The following is a 24021-nucleotide window of genomic DNA, read 5'->3' on the forward strand; positions in this document are numbered from 1 at the left end:
TACTTCCACCTAGGCTCTAAACAACACACACACCATAATCAAGGACATAATTGATCATTACTACGTTGAAAACGTTGGCCCAAGCATTACCATCTAGTATCAACCCCAACCAGAGTTCATTCAATGAATTTCTTTTTTTTTTTGCTGAAACGACCGGAGGAGGTTGTTCAATGTAATTAAGATAGGAAGAAAAAAGTTATAAGAAAAGTTTTATATTAACAACTGATTATCGAGAAAGGATGTGTACCAGAGCACACGTCACGAAACATGTGCCAACCGTCCAAACACACATTCAATGAATTTCTAGCAAACAAGCACTTTGGTTAACACTTGGAGATGAGCTAATTAAGCCATGGAGGTTTCTGATGGAGGTGAGGTGACCACCTAGAGCAGAGGCTGATTTGGGGGCCATTTTCATCCATGGCCTCCTACTACAGTAGCAGGGAGAATCTCTGAATCTCCTCTTCTTGTTTCTTTTCACCGATCTCAAGGCAATTCATTCATTCACATGGGCGTGTGGGGTAAAGGGCCTTGGCTGGACCGTCCTTTTACCAAAGCAGAGGCCCATAAAAATTGCATAATCATTTTGGTTTTTGGTTTGATTATCTAGAGGCGATTAAAGATACCAATATATCATTCGTCATTCCGGATGTCAGACTTCAGAACTCAACACATGCAGCTCCAAGACAGAATCAAGTTCATGTTCAGCGATCTTAACAGTGGCAGTGCTGTGCTAGTATTACTGAATAAAGAGCATTCTTATCAGTGGGGTTAAAGTAACTTAAGTTTTTAATTCCCGGTGATTAAGGAGTGACCACTTTTGATCAGCAAACAATCTCTGCAGGTCCTAGCCTTTCCTAGTTTCTTTTGTCCCTTTTGAGCTGTGAAGTTCAGCCTTTTGTGGTTGCTAGGTCATTTTCTTTACGCAGTGCCCACGTATCAACTATATTAACAGCTAACAGTTCATTAGCCACTGATAAAAGTGAGGGCCAAAGAAAAGTTTATGCTGCAGAAGTGGTGGTTGCTGGCCCTGTGTTCTCTTTGTTGTGTTGTGTTTGCTGCAGTAGACAGGTAGACTGACGACTGAAATAAGTGCATCTCATGTCATCAGATTAAGCTATATAATAGTAGAGTATAAATCAGCTATAAATATATTTTTAAGAAATAAAGAGGGAAGAGAAAAGAGAGTGAGCTACTAATTTATAGCTAACTATAGCACAGGCTTCAAGACATCATATGTGTATAACACGTGGGACTATGTATTAATGTTTTGTAGATGACGATTGTATGAATTAGCTATTAGATTGATTATAGATGAATTAGAACTAGTAATTGACTATACTATTAAACTTGCTCTAATCAAAGAATCACTGATATTTTTAACATCCTCATGTAGCCATGTTAATTAATTAAACTCTGAAGCCAGCAGCAGCCTAAGCACTGAATCGGTGGATGTTATTTCGCTGCAAATACGTGCAGTAAAAACACGTCCTTTTTACCGGGTCCTGAGTGAGTGGCCTCCAATGGCCAAACTCTGACGAGAATAGAACAGCGAGATCAGCTGTCAATCTTGGAATTACGCGAGGAAGGAGATGGAGATGGTTTCTGCCGCTCCGGTGCTAGGAATGGGCAAGTGCGAGAGCTTTGACTGTCCTCTCTCTCCTCCCTTCCAGCCCTCTTCTCTTCTCCTTCTCTAGACTGCCAGGAGGAAGGTGGGGCCCACGGTGTCAGGTCAGGAACGAAAGCCAGCAGTAGAAAGCAATGATACGCTCTACCAGCTCGAGTAAAAGCAGGGGCACTAGTACTAAGAAAAATAATCTGCAAAAGAAAAACTGTGAAAGAATCGCGAATAATTACTCTGGAGAGTGTGTCTCAGGGTCTTTTCGAAGAGGTTAGGGTGACTATTTGTTTTTTTTTGGAAAAACTTTAATGGTATATTTGTAAATAAAAAATAATTTATAAATGAAATTTTTATATGTGTATTTTTAACTCAATGCTAGAAAATAAACTTAATTGAAAAACATAAATCAGCTTTAAATATAAAGTTAAAAGTTTAAATTTTGGTTTGTAATCTTAAGCAGAAGCAAAAAGGAAGCAACAGGTGAATCGAGGTTTTTCCAAATATAGAAAAGATAGGCTTTTCAGTTTCTGACGTTTAGTTTATTTTCTATAGTCTATGACTCTAGATTTTTAAAAGTTAAATGTTATTTAGGAGAGATTATCTATAAGCACCTCCAAGTAAACCCTCAGATCAGATTCTGAAACTGCAATCGAAACCGCAACAAAAGCTGTAATTGTGATTGATACTACTCCGTAATTACTGGTGCTGTCAAGGCAGTAGTAACCCTCTAGCCAGTTCTTGCAAACGCCGATATGTACATCATATCCAGGCCTGCAAAAATTAACTGCGGCTCTGATTTTTTTTTTGTTTGATGAATTGCGGACAGCAGCTCAAGGTACTAGTGCGATTTAACTCCTTTTCCTCCTGGCAAGTCAACAATGTTTGGTGAAGTTATAAAGCTGCTGGAAATGCAGCCTTGACGTCAACACTGAAGAAAACAAATGCAAAATACCAACACTCGTTTCACTAACTATTTTATCTGTACAGTCACTCTGCCAGTCAAGATTATCGTTGAGGTTTATAAAAGTTGCTCTGAATGCACATCTGCGTAATTGCATCAATGGTCTGTTGGTCGCCTATCGTATACAGTATACTCAGCATCTTGTAGTAAATCTCCAAAATACACGTAGCTGGAGTAGTCTACAAGCTAATACTACTACAGTATACACTGCATCTACTCGCAGTTGCAGCAGCGTCTGAATCACATTGACATCGGTATTAATTCACCACCCAGCCCTGTACACTGCTGTGCCATCCGTTACCACGAGGAAAACAGTTGAAAATGATATCATTTACATGAAAATGGTTATCGGTGCGTTGGAATTCAGAATTTCTACATGTATCAGTTTAAATATTCTATATTATAAAAAAAAATCAAAATTTATGTATGACAACTAAAATTGGAAACGATCGAACACGATACCACTGTTTTTAAGGGAAAAAATGTTCGGTGAATTTCCTTAACCATCGTCGGGCACCGTTGGGATTTTCCAAAGAAAAAATCAAAACAACATATTTATAAATAAAATTTATATATATTATTATTAGCAATCTAAAAATATTTACAATGATAAAAAAATCTTAAAATCAAATTTAAATTTTGGTTCAGCCATAATCGGTAAGACAGAGGGTGGAGGTCAAAATTATTGGTGGGGCCTGTAAATTCGCCGTGGCTGTGACCTTTCCCGCGACGAGTGAATGCAACGCTGGGGCATTAAACGCAGGCGAGCGAAGGAGCGGCTCCGTGGAGGAGCCAGCCTCCAGCCGGCCACCGTGGAGATCGTGGATTGGACGGACGGACGCCATCAATCTTCGCACGTTTTGTCCTCTTCTTCAGCTTCGGAGCAAAGCCGTGTTGCCGTGCGTTGTGAGAGCGATCTGCTCGTGCTGTTTCTGCGTTGGATTTTAGCGTGATTATTGCGTCGTAACGATGGTAATGTCCGGGCTTGAAGCCCATGAACTGCTCTGCCTCGGTGCCATTATCACAGATTTGGCTGTGGAACTGGACCAGAGGCGGAGCCACACGGAACCGGATCCTCTCAGCATCAGAGGCAGCGTTCGCAAATGATATTGCCCAGTTAAATCAGCGTACGTGAAATGAAGAAAACCACTAGCATATGATTAATTGAATATTAGCTTTTACAAACTTAGGAAATGAATTAATCTGATTTTTTAAACAACTTTTATATAAAACTTTTTTCAAAAAATACACCGTTTAACAGCTTGGTAAGCGTGCGCACGGAAAAAGAGGGAGAAGTGTCCCCCCTTAGTCGGATTCGAACGCTGCCAGAGAAGCTAAGCTTAAATCCTAAATGACAACTTATTTAATACATTGGGTGGCATTAGCTTAAATCCTATCCATTGATCTCTATCCAACGCTACAGCTAGCTCCTATACTTCTTCAATCATCTTTGCTATTCTACCGTTACTAAATGAGCTAGTATATGAGTCCTCCTTTTCTCATTACTCCTAGTATTTATATTTCGTTTGGTCTACCAAAAATCATGGTACTATAGTTCTGTTAAGTATTTTATTTGGTTCACCAAAATGGTCATAAGGGATGGATCTTTTTACCTTAAAATGGCTTGGCTACTCCAAGTATTTCACTAACACATAATTTAAACCATTAAATTGTGTTTTTCGTGTGAAAACCTCTACAAAGAAGTTGATTTAAAAAATCAAATAGATCTATTTCTTAATTTTTAATAATTATTACAAAATAATATTGAGATATGAAGTACAAAATGGATCTTAAGAAGAAAGATAATAGTATAATCCTTAAAACCTTAGACCAAATGTGGGCTCCTTTTTTTTCACTTTTAGGAAAAAAAACCCGTATTTTTATAAACAAAAAATATTTTATGTGTAAAACTTATACATGTATCATAACGACTCAGAGTAAAAATGGTAAAATAAACCACAATGAAAAAAAATCACAAATTCAATTCAGATATATAATTTAAAGTTTGCTTACAAGTAATTGTAGCATCATCGTGAAGTCAACCTCTCAAGTGTCTGAAATGTTTTGCCTTCACCAAATGTTACATACTCCGATTTGTTATGTTTGACGGTATTGGTTTCTGAATATACGTGTGACCACTCATCTTATTAAAAATAAAACTATTACATAATTACCATTTATTTTGTCATGTTTTATTTTATTATTAAGAAAGTTTAAGCATGATATTTTTTATATCTGCAAAACAAAATGAATAAGATTGAATGGCCAAATATGCGTATAAAAATCAATGATATCAAACATAAAAATGATCAAAGAGTAGCAACTAATATATACCATGTATGAGTAGACTACATATTTGCTAAATCCATTAAGCATAAGCTGAAGTTTGCTGTTAGTAATTTTACATAAGAAGTAAAAAGGTCAATATCATCGAATGGTCATATACTGATAGCACAAGAAGGAAGGGGGAAAAGTAATTAAGCTAAAAGAAACCAGTAGAACCCGCTGTAGCCATTGGATGAAGATAGATGAATAGGATTGAAGCTAATGCCACCCTTTGCATTAGCTCCTCTGATACAGAGGATCCGTTTCCGAGCCACATTGCTCAGCTACCCTGGACATGCTATTGCAAGGGATCGATACCTGTTTGATGTTTATGAAGTGACTAAAAATAACATTTTCTAACAAAATGCCTAAGGTAATGTAGTGATCGAAAATGGAATATATATACTAGTGCATAGATCTAGACATGTTTCATACGTAGATTTATATTATATGACTAGATTGTTATATTTTGAAACGGATCATGTGGATTGTTTGGTCTTTAAAGATTTATTTGTTCTAAATCATTTCACTTGCTTTTGCTTATAAGATAAAATATAAATTTTATTTTTATATTAGTTGATTTTATAGTTTGTTACCGTAGTTTATTTACATGGTTTCTTTTTAATCACTGTGAACATATATATTGAAATGTTACTCATATTTTTGCTTAGTTGCTAGTAGTAATAACCTATTTCCCTTTTTCTTCCCGTATGCGAAAGGATGGGTGCCAAAAATTTTCACAAAAGAAAAAAAGAACTTGGGTTACAGTGCAACAGATATGCCTCTGCCGTGTGATGATTCCATTGCTGTAATTTTTGTGCAGGGTCGTTGTCGATCAACTGCCCTACCACGAAAGTATAGAAGCCTGAGACTGATGCGGCGTTCTGCAAAGCAGACAAGGCACAGCTGCCGGTGCATCGCCGTTGCTCTGAAAAAAGCTCTTTCTTTTGGTTGCTCTGAAACTTTTTTTTTTTGGTTGCTCTGAAGTTGCTGCTGGCTCGCGAGTTCGGTGCGGTGCCAGCGGCATGCTCCGGTTTCCATCCCGTTGCATTCGTCACCCTGTCTTTGCCATCAGTCGGCCGTTTGGTGCGTGGTGTATCTGAATCCTGATTTCGCATGTGGTTTTCAGTGGGCGTTTGTTTATAGATGCTAAACTTTAGCCCTTACTCATATCGAATGTTCGAATATTTATTATAAATAGTAAATATAATTTATAAATAAAACCCACGTATAATTTTAGACTAATTTACGAGACGAATCTAATGTGCCTAATTAATCCATGATTAGCCTATGTGATATTACCGTAAACATTTGCTAATTATGGATTAATTAGGATCAAAAATTCGTCTCGCGGATTAGCTATCATTTATAAAATTAATTTTTTAATTAGTCTATATTTAATACTTGAAATTAATGTTCAAACATCTTATGTGACATGGAGCTAAAAAGTTTAACCCCATCTAAAAGTATTACCCATTTCGTTTTCAACAGTACCGAATTATTCTAGGATCTACTAATTCAGTAACGAAGGACTGAGAGGTGAGGTTTAATCCCCACCCCACCAAAATAATACCATACTAGTATATTTTAACTAGCTACGAGACATTTTAGAGTGAAATAGAAAAGAAGTAAAGAAATAGGAATACATTTCATAGTTTCTCAAAAGGCCTGGATAAAAATTTCCCATGTCATATCTTATAACTGATAGTGTTTTTTCTAAAGTTTTCTGTACATTGTTCCTACAAAACTGAATGCTACTTATAGAAATTAATATTAATTGCTACTTACAGAAATTAATATTAATAATCCAAGTTCAATGTTTTTTTTGTTAACCGAGCAAGCCCTATGAATGTGGAAGAAACAATTTAATTCATGCAAGAAATTGTCGAATTAATGGCGTTTTCTCTCTGGAAAATTTCAAGAGAATTGTTGAATACTAATACTTTTTCAAAATATATTCTGCCAATTGATTATCTCACCAAGGCTTTCAAAACAGGGTCTACTGGATTAAGGAGTAGCATGTCTGTCTTATTAGCAAAAGCGAACGTATAGTGCATTTTCTAGGAGTTTTTTTTCCCTCCTTACAAATATAGAGCACATGTTATTTCTGTATACAATTTCATTTTCCCACCCACATTACTCGTTATATTAGAGAAATGAATTCGAACTAAACACTACAAGGGTTGTTAATTCTTGTGTGCTGAACAACTGGATGGCTAAATAGCTAAATATTTATGGTAATTATTTGAGTGCACAGACAAATTAATTAAATACTACAAAGTTAAAATGCATTTAAAATAATTTTCTAAGAATTTCATACGCAGAAAGTTTTTTTTGTCAATTATTTATCGACCATTTCACAGACTTTACTATGGTAAACAAAATAAAACAAAGAATAATGATAGGTCAATCTGCCCTTATGGTCATATCTGTCCATCCATCCAAGACCCAATATCACATTATAAAACCAACCCAATCCCCCAAAAGAGAGAGCCACACACACCCCGCACCCCACCCTAAAAGAAACAAAAGAAAAAACACATCTTTTTTTTTATGAGCCCAATATCCCTTGTTCAAAACCACATCAATCTTGCAAAAAAGACACCACCTTTCCCTTCCCTCCTCCCTCACTCTCTTGTCTCCACTCTCCCGCCGCGCCGAGAGTGTGAGCTCGCTCCCCTCCCCTCTCCTCCTCCTCCAAGAAATCCAAATGCATCTCCGCCTCGCGCTGCTCCTCCTCCTCGTCGGTCTCGCCGCCGCGGATGGCGACGCCGACGCGCTGCTCGCTGCGAAGGCCGCCATGTCGGACCCCACCGGCGCGCTGGCGTCGTGGGGCAACGGGACGAACACCAGTACCAGCCACTGCTCGTGGGCCGGCGTGACCTGCAGCTCCCGCGGGACGGTGGTCGGCCTCGACGTGTCCGGGTTCAACCTCTCCGGCGCGCTGCCGGCGGAGCTGTCGCGCCTCCGCGGGCTGCTGCGCCTCGCCGTCGGCGCGAACGCCTTCTCCGGGCCCATCCCGGGGTCGCTGGGGCGGCTCCAGTTCCTCACCTACCTCAACCTCTCCAACAACGCCTTCAATGGCTCCTTCCCCGCGGCGCTCGCGCGCCTCCGGGGACTCCGGGTGCTCGACCTCTACAACAACAATCTCACCAGCCCGCTTCCCATGGAGGTAGTGCAGATGCCGCTGCTCAGACACCTGCACCTCGGCGGCAACTTCTTCTCCGGGGAGATCCCGCCGGAGTACGGGCGGTGGGGGCGGATGCAGTACCTCGCCGTCTCCGGGAACGAGCTCTCCGGCAGAATCCCGCCGGAGCTGGGGAACCTGACGAGCCTCAGGGAGTTGTATATTGGGTACTACAACAGTTACTCCGGTGGGCTCCCGCCGGAGCTGGGTAACCTCACCGAGCTCATCCGGCTCGACGCCGCCAACTGCGGGCTCTCCGGCGAGATACCGCCCGAGCTGGGAAAGCTGCAGAATCTCGACACGCTGTTCTTGCAGGTGAACGGCCTCACCGGCGGCATACCATCGGAGCTGGGGTACCTCAAGAGCCTGAGCTCTCTGGACCTATCGAACAATGTCCTCACCGGGGAGATACCGGCGAGCTTCTCCGAGCTCAAGAACCTGACTCTGCTCAACCTGTTCCGGAACAAGCTGCGTGGTGACATCCCTGATTTCGTCGGCGACCTGCCCAGCCTCGAGGTGCTGCAGCTCTGGGAGAACAACTTCACCGGCGGCGTGCCCCGCCGCCTCGGCCGCAATGGTCGCCTCCAGCTGCTCGACCTCTCGTCGAACAGGCTCACCGGCACGCTGCCGCCGGAGCTCTGCGCCGGGGGCAAGATGCATACGCTTATCGCCCTTGGCAACTTCTTGTTCGGCGCCATCCCGGACTCCCTCGGCGAGTGCAGGTCTTTGAGCCGCGTTCGTCTCGGGGAGAACTACTTGAACGGCTCAATTCCAAAGGGTCTCTTTGAGTTGCCGAAGCTGACACAGGTGGAGCTGCAAGATAACCTCCTCACTGGCAATTTCCCGGCCGTGTCTGGCGTCGCGGCGCCCAATCTCGGGGAGATCAGCCTGTCCAACAACCAGCTCACCGGCGCATTGCCGGCATCGATTGGAAACTTTTCTGGTGTTCAGAAGCTGCTTCTTGATCGGAATTCATTCTCCGGTGTTGTTCCACCTGAGATTGGGCAACTGCAGCAACTCTCCAAGGCTGACCTTAGCAGCAATGCATTTGAGGGAGGTGTGCCACCAGAGATCGGAAAATGTCGGTTGCTCACTTATTTGGACCTGAGCCGGAACAACATCTCCGGGAAGATACCTCCAGCCATCTCTGGAATGCGGATACTCAACTATCTCAACCTGTCCCGGAACCATCTTGATGGAGAGATACCTCCATCCATTGCAACAATGCAGAGCTTGACAGCGGTTGACTTCTCATATAACAATTTGTCAGGGCTTGTGCCAGGAACTGGGCAATTCAGCTACTTCAATGCCACATCTTTCATTGGTAACCCAGGCTTGTGTGGACCATACCTCGGACCATGCCGCCCTGGCGTTGCTGGCACTGACCATGGTAGCCATGGCCGTGGCGGGCTATCCAATGGTGTCAAACTGCTCATAGTCCTTGGCTTGTTGGCCTGCTCCATTGCATTTGCTGTTGGAGCGATCCTGAAGGCCCGGTCCTTGAAGAAAGCCAGTGAGTCACGTCTGTGGAAACTCACAGCATTCCAGCGGCTCGACTTCACCTGTGATGATGTGCTTGACTGCTTGAAGGAAGAAAACATTATTGGCAAAGGTGGTGCTGGGATTGTGTACAAGGGGGATATGCCTAATGGAGAGCATGTTGCTGTGAAGCGTCTCCCAGCTATGGGCCGTGGCTCTTCACATGATCATGGTTTTTCAGCAGAGATACAAACACTCGGGAGAATTCGGCACCGTCATATTGTGCGCTTGCTAGGATTCTGCTCAAACAATGAGACAAATCTGTTGGTTTATGAGTACATGCCCAATGGCAGTTTGGGGGAACTACTCCATGGCAAGAAAGGTGGACATCTCCACTGGGACACCCGGTACAAGATCGCCATTGAGGCTGCAAAGGGGCTCTGCTACCTTCACCATGATTGTTCCCCATTGATACTTCACCGTGATGTGAAGTCAAACAATATCCTTCTTGATTCAGACTTTGAAGCTCATGTGGCCGACTTTGGCCTTGCAAAGTTCTTGCAGGACACTGGTGCATCTGAGTGCATGTCTGCTATTGCTGGCTCATATGGCTACATTGCTCCAGGTAAAACATCATCTCCCATGGTATTTCAATTCGTTCTACAATGTAGCGATAATAATTGTATTTAGTTGAAAAACAATCTTTCCCCAATTTGTCAATGCAATCGATATATGGGCAAGAAACTTAAGAATGATTCTTGAATTGCTGTTTTAGTTCCTTGTCCTGTTTTGTAGTATATACTATACCGTCATTGCTGAGTAAGCTTAGCTCCTTACCGAATTGCATGGCTTACTAATCTGAAATGTCATTGTTCATTTCAAATGGACTGAGCCTTGGATTGTATTCTGTGAATATCCAGAGTATGCCTACACCCTCAAGGTCGATGAGAAGAGTGATGTTTATAGCTTTGGTGTTGTGCTTCTTGAGCTGGTTACTGGACGGAAGCCTGTTGGGGAGTTTGGAGATGGCGTTGACATTGTCCATTGGGTGAGGATGATGACCGACTCAAACAAGGAACAAGTGATGAAGGTCCTGGACCCAAGGCTTTCAACAGTTCCATTGCATGAGGTCATGCACATCTTCTATGTCGCTTTGCTCTGCATTGAGGAACAGAGTGTGCAGCGACCGACAATGCGGGAGGTTGTACAGATCCTCAGTGAACTTCCAAAGCTAGCTCCCAGGCAAGGAGAAGTGCTTTCACATGCTGTTGATGGTTCTGCATCCAATCCTCCAGCTCCAGTTCCCTCTGGGTCTGCCAAAGCACCAACTGGTGATGCGAAGGATCAACAACAGCAACAAACAAGTTCAGAGTCAAGAACACGTCCTGATCTCATCAGCATATGAGTAACCAAGTCTAAAGTTCTTGTCAACCTTTTGTTGCAAAGTTTGCAGGCAAGTATTGGAAACTTATCTAGGTATGGGTTTCAAGTCTTGGTAAGTTTTAGGTCTTTGTGCTGTACATATTCCAGTTTGGTGGGTTGTCCTGTTAGTCTGTTACCAGTTTGTTTCCTTTGGTACTGCAATGTAGGATTCTGTAGCGAGTTTCAGGTACTCTAGAGATTTTTCTTCATCCATCTTCGATGTAGGCAATGGCTTTCTATCCAATTTAGCATCAAAATCTAAGCTTTACTGTGGAGCCAAGTTTCCTTTAAAGCAATTCCTGGCTTCCTGGTCCTGTGTAAACAGTTGAAGTTGGGTCCTTTAATTTGAGAAACCCATACTAGAATGCCATCATGGAAAAGCACCTTTGCATGGTGAACAGATATGCACTCAATCAAGCAAAGTCAAGGTGTTGTGCTCTTTTTATTCTTTTGGAGCTGAATTAATCAAAGAATGTTGCCTCTTTTTTCTCTTGTCAAAGAAGGCTATCCACTCTTGTGTGATGTGTAGAAAGCTGGCACAAGAATGGTTAACAAATGCTTACCCTTTGTGGCTGCTTTGCATAACCTTTAGTGCACTGTTGTAGCATCACATCGTGTGGGATCAGCATATAAGAGAGAAAATCCATGCTTTCCAGTTTCCAGTGTCCAAAATGTTTTGTTAGAGCCTGTTTAGAACAAGAGTTTTACTTTCATATTTCCTTTTGTATCTTAAGGAACCAATACCTCGAATTACTAAATTGGCTTTTACCATTGGATCTAGCTAAGCAGGATGTGCAACGTTAGATCCAACGATCAGAAACGATTTGGTACCGTGAGGTACCGGTACCTCGAGCTATAAAAAGAAGGGTGAGAGTAAAACTCTTTGAAAAAAAATCATCACGGGAGTACCGATATAATGTTCAACTATGTTAGAAAAAAATCCTCAAATTCCATAAAAAAATGCAAGAGAGTTCTGGATATAGGCGTTCAGAGATCAATGACTTATGACCTGAGTATGACTGGCAAGTTGTAGCCATGCACTGCTGTTAGTGCTGCGTGAGGCCCATCACATGATGATGCCTCTCTGCTCCCCTACTGCAATCATGCAGCAACAGTGCCTAACCTTTTTGAAGTGTTTCACCTGTTCTTGACAGGTATTGCAATCTCTAGACATTTTTAGTGTTAATCAAGATATAAATATAGCTACCTAATACCGATTAGCAGTAGCTGGTACTCATAGTTCGACTATTGGACTGTTCAAGATTTTTCTTATTCAGATGTCGCATTCTCTTGTACCGAAACGAAAATCGCGTAAAATCCTCGCAAGAGACGGTCTGCTCGTGAGGGATTGACAGGGCCGGCTGTACCTATGGGTTTTTCATTGTGCGATGGTGATAATGTCGGGAGGCAAAAGGACCATCAGATCAGATCGGATGGTGAGTGCGATGGTATTGAATTCTGACGCTGCACTGCTGCCGTTTATTCGGTGCAGTTCGATGCGTCCAACAGAAAGTTCACGTCGACAACAAGACGAAACAGCGAGTGTATTACTATCACCCAGATTATTATTGCCTCTGGTACTCCTATGATCGATCCTATCTATTTAAGCAGTACTAAACTCTTGTTTATCTGCATGTAAGTAAGTTCAGGAACTTTTACATTCTGTCACCATCCATTGCAGGAGGAGGTCTTCCTGTTCTTGTTTCTGCAAACAAAGAAACAAAAAAACAAGAGATTGGCAGCTGCACTGCAAGGTTAAGGTTGTTCGCTTCATCATGGTAAGAGAGAAAACAAAGAATAGAAAGGTTCCCAAGAGTTTGGTCTCCTACGGAGCAAGCAGCCGTGCTGTCATTGCTGCAACTCATGCAATGCAACAGTTCGTCCACTACAGCTTTTGGTTGTGGCTGGTCAGAGATGTAGTATATCAGACGAGAACCATGGCTCCCAACCACTGCTATGCCGACCTTACTTACTGTTCACCAAACCGCTATTTACCACGGCTGCAGATATACAGTGGCTTCAGCTACCACTGTTCTACTCTCTCTGGTTCATTGATGCAGTACGTGTTCCAGGGCACCACCACTGCACTGCACCAGCTTGTTTTGTACATTTGCAGAGCATGCATGAGCCCCCCCTCCCCCTAGTGTACTACTAGCAAAGGCATCGCCTCAAGATTCCTCTCATCTTTGATCCATGTTGGAGCATTCTGGACAAAGATCATGCAGCACACAGGACCGGCTATCCCTGTAGCCTCATGTGCTTAATGATCCAGCCATTTGTACTGTTCTCAACAGGCAAAGTACAATTAGATTCTGAAAACTAAGGGAGGTCACTCCAAATGACGCTGTGCTTAAACACAGAGCAAATGGCAGCAGTGATGATCAAATTCAATCCCATAATGTGGAGCAGAATAGAACGCAAGGCTGTATTTGGGGGGGGTGGTCCATGGACCATGGATGCAGACTGCAGAGAGACCGAGACGTGTTTGGCAGTGAATACCTTCACTACTGCTCACACATGGTAGGGGACTGAGCTGCCATTCTTCTTTCTCTGAAGAAGATGAGCACTTAGCCGAAACAAGGGCCTACATTGGCACAGGGCTGGAGAATAGTGACAGTGCACGCAGGAGGGACCATTTGCTCTGCTCCTCTGATCGATCGCTCACGCATGCCTGTTGTTTTGTTTTCTTTTTCTTTTTGTGTTTCTTGTCTGTCTCAATCTCTCTCTCTCTTCTGTTATGGAGATGTTGAATCGGAATATGGAACAGTTTTAGGTTTGCGTCGTGCTAATTATGAGGAAAATAACCGCTCATCTCATCATTTGCATCATGAACAGTTTGAGCAAATCGTAAACCCTAAGAGTCTATTGTGATCAGAAATCAGAAGCGAAAACTGAAAAACGCAGCACAAACAGAACGTGAAACAAGAAAGAAATAAAGCGGGCAATAAGTATAGGAATTTACCAAGGGAAGCGCTTAATTTCCAGCTGGATCCTCGAGCGTTTTCATGGCAGCTCCGGCGCCGGCGTGGGATCGGTCGCCGTCGGCGAACCTGCTCGCGGGCGGAGAGAAAAAGACAGACAGCAGCGAACACCGTTGGGTGCAAATCGTACGGACGAGATCTAACTGGATGGGAGGTGCTGGCTAATTTTCCAATAGGCCCCTCTATTATATAGCGATCCTGGTAAGACTCTTGGACGACCGTTCGATCAAAATTTCGCAGTCGGATCGACGAATGCGAGTGGAGCGGAGGCCAGTTTTGCTCAAGAGCCCCCGATTTTCTACCATATCGCGTCAAACACCCTCTCCTTTGTTGCCGGTCATCATCATCCCTTTGGTAACGGGTCAAGGTTATCCTTGGGTTTTATCGTAAACTTATTTAATTCTTTAAAATTTTTAGCTTAAAATTATATAATATTTTATTTTTAGCTTATTTAGAATTCAACCTTTAAATTTTATAGAATAAAAAGTTAGGCTCATTACCAGGACGGAGCTGCATGTATCCCCTCAAATATTTTTTTAGCTAAAGTTTATCAATTTTCACCATATATGCATTACTTCAATCTAAATTCAAGCAGCCGTAATAGTCTAAATCTAGTTTAAAATACTAAAAAAGCAAATAAGTGGCACCCCTTTATTTTGCTTTAGAGCATCCTCAACAATTCATCTAAATTTGATCATCCATATCTTTATTTGGATGATTATCTAAATTAGTTTCATCATTAATATCTCTTTGTACTCCACTAGATTATTCATATATGATATCCTCTATATCTCTTTAGAGAATAGAAAAAGATCATCTAAATATGAATGTTCTCTCTTCTAGTATGGATGACATCTAAAAATAGATAATAGGATAGCCGTTAAGCTCAATTTGTAGTATTCATCCTCTATTTTCAGAATAGAGCTGAAAATAGAGATGGGATAGATAAGCTGTTTGGGATGCTCTTATCTCCGATCTGCCCATTACCACCACTGCCTTCACGCGTGGGACGACCGCCTTACGCCGCTCCGGCGAGGCTGAACGGCGGCGGAGTCAGCTCAGCATCTCTCGCGGCAGGTCATCGGCGGACAGAGCCCGGCGGCGACGAAGGCTGGTGCCTTGTCACTCGAGGTTGGTAGAGAAGAAATGCGAGAGACTTGGAAACAAATGCGAGTTAACGTAGGGACAGGACACAGGTGGGACATGCAGAATCCTATGGAAACGATGATCACTTGATCAGAGTCAGAGACGCACTGCACCACCAACCACAACAACTTCCTTGGTTCAGAAATGTAAAGCGCACCACCATGAGGACAGAAAGGGGGGAAAAAATACAGGGACAAGCTATAGAGGAAGAGAAGAATCCTGCAGCATTCCAGGCTAGTATGCATGCATCCATGCAGAAATGAAGTCAACTCATGTTCCTGGTTAGGCTGGTCCTCTCAGATACTCAGATGGTGCTCACTTAGCCTCTGTCAAGCAAGCACTGATACTGAAATTCAGAAAGGTTACACTGATTTGTCTGTCCAAAACATCTGAAGAGAGATGGTTAAGAATTACTAGTTTGGACTGTATCTTCATGCGGTGCACAAAGCGAGTTCCAGTTAATCACAGAATGGAACTAGAGATAGGTCCCAATTATATAAGGCCATATGACCGTACCAATACGGCAGGCAGCTAGGCAAAGAATCAGCAGCAGTAAATGCAGGTCAAACTGTTAGAAACCTGGAGCGGAGCAAATAAATGCTCATTTGCAGTGTCAACCGTCAAGGTTTGGTCTGCTGGAGAGTGATGACTGCCTTGACCCAATCATCGCGAGATCGACGAATCCAGAGGAAGGCCATGATTGTAATGACTTAATGAAAATAAGCATGGAAAATTGTTCAGAACAGGATGCATTCTAGGAAAGGATTTTTATTCCATGACACGGAAAAAAAGGTTTAGTGCAGCTAAGGGGTAATTAGCGTCTCACCGATGTTTTACAAAAGCGAATTTTTACATGTATAGGAGCACTATATGACACTCTTTACATCTATGAATAACTTGGGGGGTGTGATCCCTTCATGTCACCTCACTTGTTCATGAAATCGATACCCTTCTGAATGCTCCCAATCAGCTCTTTCTTTGCCAACTCCAGGCCAGCTCTGTAGAGTAAAATAAGTCAAACAAGCACCAAGTTAACCAATCATTTTGGAAGATATTTGCAGGCAACTGTACTTGAAAGTAAATAGGTAGATACAACTAATGTACCTCTCAAAATCATTCAACGGCCCAAGAGGGAGAACCTCTTCAGCTCCACCACGACCTAACCTCACTTTTGTTGCAAAGAACGGCAACTCGGTCACCTAGTACAAGGAAGATGGGAATAGTCATAAGATGACGTCATTGATTCAAGGGAAGGATGATTATTCAGATTTGATGTAAGCATACCGCAGATGCAACATATGAACATTCCACAATGCCGGCATCACCACGCATTGCTCGCAAGCATGCATCAGCAAATTTTGCTGCAGCAAAAGCCTGAGATGGTTTTCTGTTAGTATATGCACTTACAATTCAGATACTAATCACAAAGAATAAGCAGCAATATAACATACCATCGACAATGTTGCAGAGCCTGCTCCTGCCTTTGCCTAAATCACACACAAAAAAGGAACCTTATAAATGCATTCAAGCAACTATAAACATTAAAGAAAAGCAAAGTGGACCTGTGATGGTTTCAGTAAGAGACATATAATGACTGGTAGCTAAAGTAATATGCAGATACAGATACAGCTATGTACTGTTATCAGCAGCTTCCTTCACTATCGGTTAAGAGCATTCCATTACATTTCTATTAAGTGTAGGAGCTGAAATATTGTTTCCTAGAAACTCAAAACCGTTCGCTCATCATCTATTGCCATATCTGGTAACTTAGCCTACTAAGGATATGGGGACATGTCTTCCATATTTGGTAACATCAAGGGATGGAATTCTAGTTGAGGCAATTTGACACTAAATACACCATAGAATCATAATAAATACGTTTTGCTTTCTGGACTCTACACAATAATTTGTTAGTTAATTGGAAGCAACCAATTCGTTAATCAACTCCGGGACTAGAACTTGGCATATAAACATTGCTTCTGAATATAAACGAATGATTGTACATAATCGAGGCTAGATATCTCCACACAAACAACTACATTATGGTAAGTTTATGAAAATTTCCATGTGAATAAGATATGTATATAGTGTGCTATTCAAAGAAAATCAAATGAAGAGCATAGTTGAGCAATACTAATAATGTGCATCAAGCCAATAATAACTATAGCACTCTGGATATATAGGCGTTATACCTCAACAACTTCTGTGCCACCATTCTGTATGCGTTTAGTCAAATAGCTGATTTCATCTGGAGTAAATGAGCATGGGGGAGTGACCTGTATAGAGAGAGGCCTCGTGTTAGCAACCTATTATATTTGCTGGAGTTGAGAGTATTTTTGAAATGCGGATAATTAGTAGTTATCCTGTGCTGACGTTGATGAGTCAATACCTGAGAAAGGAGAGGTAATATAGTCACTCCAGCATGCCCACCAACAACGGGAACATTGACTTCTTTTGGATCAACTCCAAGCACTTCAGCCTATAAGAAGCAGTATAAGTCCAGAGAAGTACACAGTGTTAGTATAGTATATGCATCTTAAGGTTTTTTAAGAGATGATATGGCACCACAGTTTTGTTAGGTTGCATACCACAAAGGTGTTTGCCCTTGCTACATCTAGTGTTGTCACTCCAAGGAGACGTTTGGGATCATAAGTTCCAGCTTTCTTGAAAACCTCTGCAGCAATGGGAACGGTTGAGTTCACTGGGTTGCTGATCAGGTTCACAATCGCATTAGGACAACACTTGGCAACGCCTTCACAAAGTGTGCGAACAATCCCAGCGTTTTTGTTGAACAAATCATCCCTTGTCATTCCTGGTTTTCTTGGAAGACCAGCAGGGATAATGACAAGATCCATTCCTGTAAGTGCTGCCTCAAGCTGTTGAGCCCCAAGGAAACCACGGACCTGAAGCGGATTTTTGGTACAAATATTAGTTATATCAGTATTATAAACAGATAAATAAATAATCAATATCCATTTGAACTATCTGAAAAATAGTGGAATGAATTGTCAGTTACAAGTAAAAATTTACCAGTTATAGTGAAAGTTCGCAAGATAACACTTCAATCGTACTAATCATGTTATCCCAGTATCATCATAGAGCTTGCAGGTGTCATCACTGTGCAAAGTGCTAGTGCAATAGTACCATTAAGCTAGAAGTAAATGAAATGGATAGATTACCACGGCGGTGGTGTCCATGTGGCTGACATCGGCTGTGACCCCGGGCGTGTTGACAACATCGTAGAGGTGGAGCACGGACACGAGAGGGTTCATCTTCATGAGCAGCGAAAGCGACTGCCCGATCCCTCCGGCCGCACCCAGCACGGCCACCTTGAACCCCGGCGCGCCGCCCTTGGCGCGGCAGGGCGCCGGCCTCACGCCCTCCTCCATCTGCACACACGCACGAACGCACAGAGTGGTCACCCCCTCACAGCACGGTGATTAGTCCGTCACAGAGGAGGAGCTGAGCGCACCTGGGGGAGCGTCGACGGGCTGAGGTGCGCGGCGACGCGGGCGATGCGGTGGGAGGCGGAGTCGGGCTGCATGGCTGGTTGCGTCGGCGACGGCGGCGGAGGAGGAGGAGGAGGCAGAGAGCAGTCGGGGCGCGCGGGGTGAGGGGGGTTTTGATGGGGGGGAAGCCGGGCGCGTTATCCGGTGGCCTGTGGCTGCGAGGGGCCGCGGGGATCGGGAGGCGGGGAGGCGAGCTCAGCCTCAGCAGCTAGCTTGCTCCACTCTCCCCGGGAAGCTCATCTCATCTCCTTTCGATCTCCGCCACTGCTTCGGCGACGTCGACGTCGCCATCGCCGTCGCCGTCGCCCCTCCGGCTGCGGTGCGTCGCCCACTCGCCACCGGCCGTCGCGGCGTTGCTCGCTGGGCCAGGAAGACGGTCCTCCCCCTGCCACGAACTTGCAGCCCATTGTAGTACTTGGGCCGGCACGCGATTGTGCCACGCATGCGGCCCATTGCGTACTGGGCCCGAAACGGGATTGTGGCTGACGTGAGGCCCATTCAAACTTCGCCACGACGGAAGTCGGAACGGAGTTCCAAATATTTCGAAATTTCGAACGGAAGCCGTTCCCTCCCGTTGCCGTCCTCCGGAAGACTCGGCAGGGCGCCGGCTTGCCATATCGCCGCTCACTAAATGTCACAGACATGTGGGCCAGAGTATGTCTTGACCCCACATGTCAGCGTGAAAGCCCTGGAAGGTTATACGTCACCAACAATTAGTGGGGCCCAAAGCCAGCTCATAGCCACCGTGGCCGGCCGGGCCGGCCTCACGGCCGTTAGATTCCGTCACTCGCCGGCTTGCCGGCCCCCCGCAAGCTGACAGAAACCTAATCAGACTGGGCCGTGGGCCACCACCCAAACGGCGGTTAGGTTATAACGGGGGGCCACTGCGCTGATCACGCACGCCGCGCCGCCGCCTCGCCTGCTATAAAAGGGCCGCGGGGGCCGAGCCGGGGAAGCACTTCTCCACGCACCGGCGTCTTCACAAACGCCGGCGAAACGAGACGCTCGACCTCGTCTTCTCCGCCGCCGACCGCGAGAGACTCGTTTCGTTTTGGTCGGAGATATGAGGGAGTGCATCTCCATCCACATCGGGCAGGCCGGCATCCAGGTCGGGAACGCGTGCTGGGAACTTTACTGCCGCGAGCACGGCATCCAGGTCCGGTGATCTATGATCTATCTCATCCCCCTTCTCTTGCTTGTCCTGTTTCCTGCTCGTTGCGTGCGTTCGTTCGTTGCTTCTCTGGCCGTATCTTAGGAGGCTCCGCGCGTGACGGGTCGATTGCTAGATGGTGAAACTCGAATTTAGGGCGAAATGTTTGTTAGCCCGCTGGAAAATCGTTCCGCGGTTCAAGTAGTGTAGTTTCTCTAGGATTTTGATTGGATTAGCGTTCCATTAGAGTTTTACTGTTCGTCAGTATCTGCCTCTCCGGTGTGGTCCTGTTCGATTCACGTTTCTCGTTTTCTAGACTTTTATAGTAGTAGTAGTAATAAGTTCTGTGCTGCGCATCGCTTAGTTTTTTGTTACCAGTTTTGACTAGATTCATATGCGAATTCATCTAGGCTATTATTGTGACGAATAGATTAGTTTCACTGTTAGATCATCGAAATTATCCCAACCATAAGATCATCGAAATTATGTTATTCCTTTGTCTTAGCGCCTATTCGGTTCGGAGGAATTTCACTGGAATTTGGAAGGACTCGAACGGTTTCAGTGAAAATCCAATAAAATTCCTGCGTTCGGAAGGAACCATGAGAACTTTTTGCATTTCTGTGACCGTGCGAAGATAACAGTACTATTCACAAAGTATCTCATTCACAAATGGATATTTATATGTGGTGTTCTGATCTGTATCACCCTCCTTGTGTATGAAGCTTATAGATCAATGCATCAGGCCAATCATTTTGATTGCAGTGTTACATAGCCACTGGTAAGAATTGCATCCGACTGAACAGCTTTATGTTTCCTTCAGCCTGATGGTCGAAAGCCCATTGACAAGACTATTGGAGGCGGTGATGATGCCTTCAATACTTTCTTCAGCGAGACCGGCGGAGGCAAGCATGTACCTCGTGCTGTCTTCGTCGATCTCGAACCCACCGTGATTGATGAGGTGCGCACTGGTGTCTACCGCCAGCTCTTCCACCCTGAGCAGCTCATCAGCGGCAAGGAGGACGCCGCCAACAACTTCGCCCGCGGCCACTACACAAGTAATTGATCACTTGATCATAATCTTTGTAGAGGTTTTGGTCAAGTGATAAATTACTGATGGATGGGCAATCTTGTTCTTGTAGTTGGCAAAGAGATTGTTGATCTCGTCCTTGATCGCGTCCGCAAGCTCGCCGACAACTGCACCGGCCTGCAGGGCTTCTTGGTCTTCAACGCCGTCGGTGGCGGCACTGGCTCCGGCCTCGGCTCGCTCCTCCTCGAGCGCCTGTCCGTTGACTATGGCAAGAAGTCCAAGCTGGGGTTCACTGTCTACCCGTCTCCGCAGGTGTCAACATCTGTTGTTGAGCCTTACAACAGCGTGCTCTCCACTCACTCTCTCCTGGAGCACACTGATGTCTCCATCCTGCTCGACAACGAGGCCATCTACGACATCTGCAGGCGCTCCCTGGACATCGAGAGGCCTCACTACACCAACCTGAACCGCCTCGTCTCTCAGGTATCAAACTGACGCAGTTGTGTGGCATGTATGTGTGATCGAATTGCAGCTGAAATCTGTGTTGATTTGTGTGCGCAGGTGATCTCGTCGCTGACTGCTTCCCTGAGGTTTGATGGTGCGCTGAACGTGGATGTGACCGAGTTCCAGACCAACCTGGTGCCGTACCCGAGGATCCACTTCATGCTGTCCTCGTACGCGCCGGTGATCTCGGCGGAGAAGGCGTTCCACGAGCAGCTGTCGGTGGCGGAGATCACCAGCAGCGCGTTCGAGCCGTCGTCGATGATGGCCAAGTGCGACCCCCGGCACGGCAAGTACATGGCGTGCTGCCTGATGTACCGCGGCGACGTGGTGCCCAAGGACGTGAACGCCGCCGTGGCCGCCATCAAGACGAAGCGCACCATCCAGTTCGTGGACTGGTGCCCGACGGGGTTCAAGTGCGGGATCAACTACCAGCCGCCCACGGCGGTGCCCGGCGGCGACCTGGCCAGGGTGCAGAGGGCCGTGTGCATGATCTCCAACTCCACCAGCGTCGCCGAGGTGTTCTCGCGCATCGACAGCAAGTTCGACCTCATGTACGCCAAGCGCGCGTTCGTGCACTGGTACGTCGGGGAGGGGATGGAGGAGGGGGAGTTCTCCGAGGCCCGCGAGGACCTGGCCGCCCTGGAGAAGGACTACGAGGAGGTCGGCGCCGAGGGCGGCGATGAGGACAGTGGAGACGACGGCGACGACTACTGATCCTGCTGCTGCCGCATCTGCTTTCTTAGTCTGCAGGATTTGATTCGTCTGCCAACCTTTGTGATGCGATCGATGTCGATGTGCTGCTTTGTTCCAGAATATGTTTAATGTTTGTGTTGGTCTCCATCGGTTGTTCGCTCGTACTGTTTTGTGGGAGAATTATCTTGCTTTAATTCTACTGGAGTACTTTTGTTCGCTCTCTCGCTCGCTCTAGTCTCTGTTACTATCTTGTCTTTACGTTTGCTTATATGATCAACAAACACGGCGTCGTCGACGTGTGTCTAATTACAAGTTCTCTGTCACTGCTCGCGGTGGACAGCACATGAAAAAATATACATTTATTCCTTTTTATATGAATATATAAATTAGAAGAGGAATTGCGGAAATATACATGTGGAACTCGGCGCTGCCTCGGTGCCGCATTGTGGGTATAAAAACAACTGATGATGTGAGTTATTACGTACGCAAATGCACGTTGGTATCGTAGACCCACCGTGTGCGCCACGGTGCTACACCCCTGCGCTCTACGTACATTTCTGCAATTTCTTTCGCTAGTATATATTCATATGAAACGGAAGAATAAAAATTATATTAAAAAAGTTAACAAAACACTCGGCTCATGGGTTGGATCCGCTCGAGGTTAGCTCGGATCTTCGAACTTGCGGTCTAATCCGTCTAGTTGAGAATAGCCTTTTAGCTCATGAGATTAATGAGTCAGTTCACGAGCTGCTTGTTTAGCTCGTAGTACCAAATATCATAACTAGTGATTACTTATATAATCATATCCCAACTATGAGCTATTAATTAGTTAGCTCCAATTATTATATTAATATATAATAAAATTATAAAATTATAAATTATAATGATGATTTACCTGAGATATAGCTTTTAATCAACTCGAGAGCCGAGCCGGGCTTGGCTTATAGGCCATCCCCAACCCTCCATGTCATTTAGTTTTTATAGCATTAAATATGTTGTCATATAAGCAAAAATCTTATGTGGCAAAGGAGTTAATGAGGAGAGAGAAAAAAAGATAAAGAAACCATTTCTCAAGCACGAAACCATCTCTACACAAGAATAAAGAACAAAAACAAGATGATAGGTAGATAAAAGGAGAGAAGAGAGATAATTGGATAGGAATTTAATTTAAAGACATTATCCATTGAATACATAGTTTCTACGTATATTGTCATGAGCCGAGTTATCTCGTTATCCGTCCCTAGTCCCTACACGACACAAGATGTCTAGCAACAACCATATTCATTCACCTCCTACCCTTTTCTTCACTCCACTGCACCTAAACATGACTCCCCTATTGGCTTCACCCAGCGAAGAAGCTATGAACAAACAAAAATGACAAACTAAGCTAATGAACAAAAAAAAGTCTAGAACAACAAAGACAGAGAACATAGTAACAAACACAAAATAGCTATGAACAAGAAAAATAAAACAAAAAAAGAACAATTAAGCTATGAAAAAAATCAGTCTTGAATAGCAAAAAACATAGACTATGAACAAAAAAATTAGCCTTGCACAACAAAAGCATAAACTATGAAAAAGTCTTCAACAACAAAAACAGAGAAAAGTGGCATATGAACAAACAAAAAAACTATGAACAAAAAAAAAGAAAAAAAAAAAGGAAAAAAAACCAAGGGACTGAGCTATGGGGAAAAAAATCAGTCTTGAACAGCAAAATATAAGATGAACAAAAAAATTGATACAAACAAACAGAAAAAGGGAAAATCTAGTCTTGAACAGCAAAAAAATAAGAAAGGGAAAAACTAGTCTTGAACAGCAAAAAAAATAAGAAAGGGAAAATCTAGTCTTGAACAGCAAAAAAAATAAGATGAACAAGAAAATTGTAGTGTGCTTTCGTTGAGAGTCGAACTCAAGACCTCCCGCTTACTAAACGGGTGCTCTAACCAACTGAGCTACGAAAGCTCTCGGTTGTTCCTCAGTCTTTCTCAATTAGTTCAAACACTTTTCAATTAAATC

At 44.1% G+C, this 24021-nt stretch overlaps 3 protein-coding genes and 1 non-coding gene across 4 annotated transcripts; 2 read left to right on the forward strand and 2 right to left on the reverse strand.

Moving 5' to 3' along the window:
- The first annotated feature begins 7417 nt into the window (after positions 1-7417).
- Positions 7418-11405, forward strand: LOC102717227 (leucine-rich repeat receptor-like serine/threonine-protein kinase BAM1). Its single transcript, XM_006650602.3, has 2 exons — positions 7418-10198; positions 10494-11405. The coding sequence occupies exons 1-2, from the start codon at positions 7618-7620 to the stop codon at positions 10976-10978; spliced, it is 3066 nt and encodes a 1021-aa protein (XP_006650665.1). The 5' UTR covers positions 7418-7617; the 3' UTR covers positions 10979-11405.
- A 4469-nt stretch (positions 11406-15874) lies between these two features.
- On the reverse strand, positions 15875-18917 carry LOC102717505 (malate dehydrogenase, glyoxysomal-like). Its single transcript, XM_006650603.3, has 9 exons — positions 18595-18917; positions 18302-18511; positions 17711-18025; positions 17512-17601; positions 17315-17398; positions 16574-16609; positions 16407-16496; positions 16227-16321; positions 15875-16120 (listed from the first exon to the last, which is right to left on the reverse strand). Exons 1-9 carry the CDS (start codon positions 18664-18666, stop codon positions 16048-16050), a joined length of 1065 nt encoding a protein of 354 aa, XP_006650666.1. The 5' UTR covers positions 18667-18917; the 3' UTR covers positions 15875-16047.
- Positions 18918-19575: 658 nt separating this feature from the next.
- Positions 19576-22351, forward strand: LOC102717781 (tubulin alpha-2 chain-like). Its single transcript, XM_006650604.3, has 4 exons — positions 19576-19787; positions 20602-20836; positions 20921-21291; positions 21370-22351. Exons 1-4 carry the CDS (start codon positions 19695-19697, stop codon positions 22024-22026), a joined length of 1356 nt encoding a protein of 451 aa, XP_006650667.1. The 5' UTR covers positions 19576-19694; the 3' UTR covers positions 22027-22351.
- Positions 22352-23893: 1542 nt separating this feature from the next.
- Positions 23894-23967, reverse strand: TRNAT-AGU. Its single transcript has one exon. It is a non-coding gene; the product is annotated as a tRNA-Thr (tRNA).
- Positions 23968-24021: the final 54 nt, after the last annotated feature.

This window comes from Oryza brachyantha, chromosome 3 (genome assembly GCF_000231095.2).
Source record: "Oryza brachyantha chromosome 3, ObraRS2, whole genome shotgun sequence".
In the NCBI taxonomy this organism is placed as follows: Eukaryota; Viridiplantae; Streptophyta; class Magnoliopsida; order Poales; family Poaceae; genus Oryza; species Oryza brachyantha.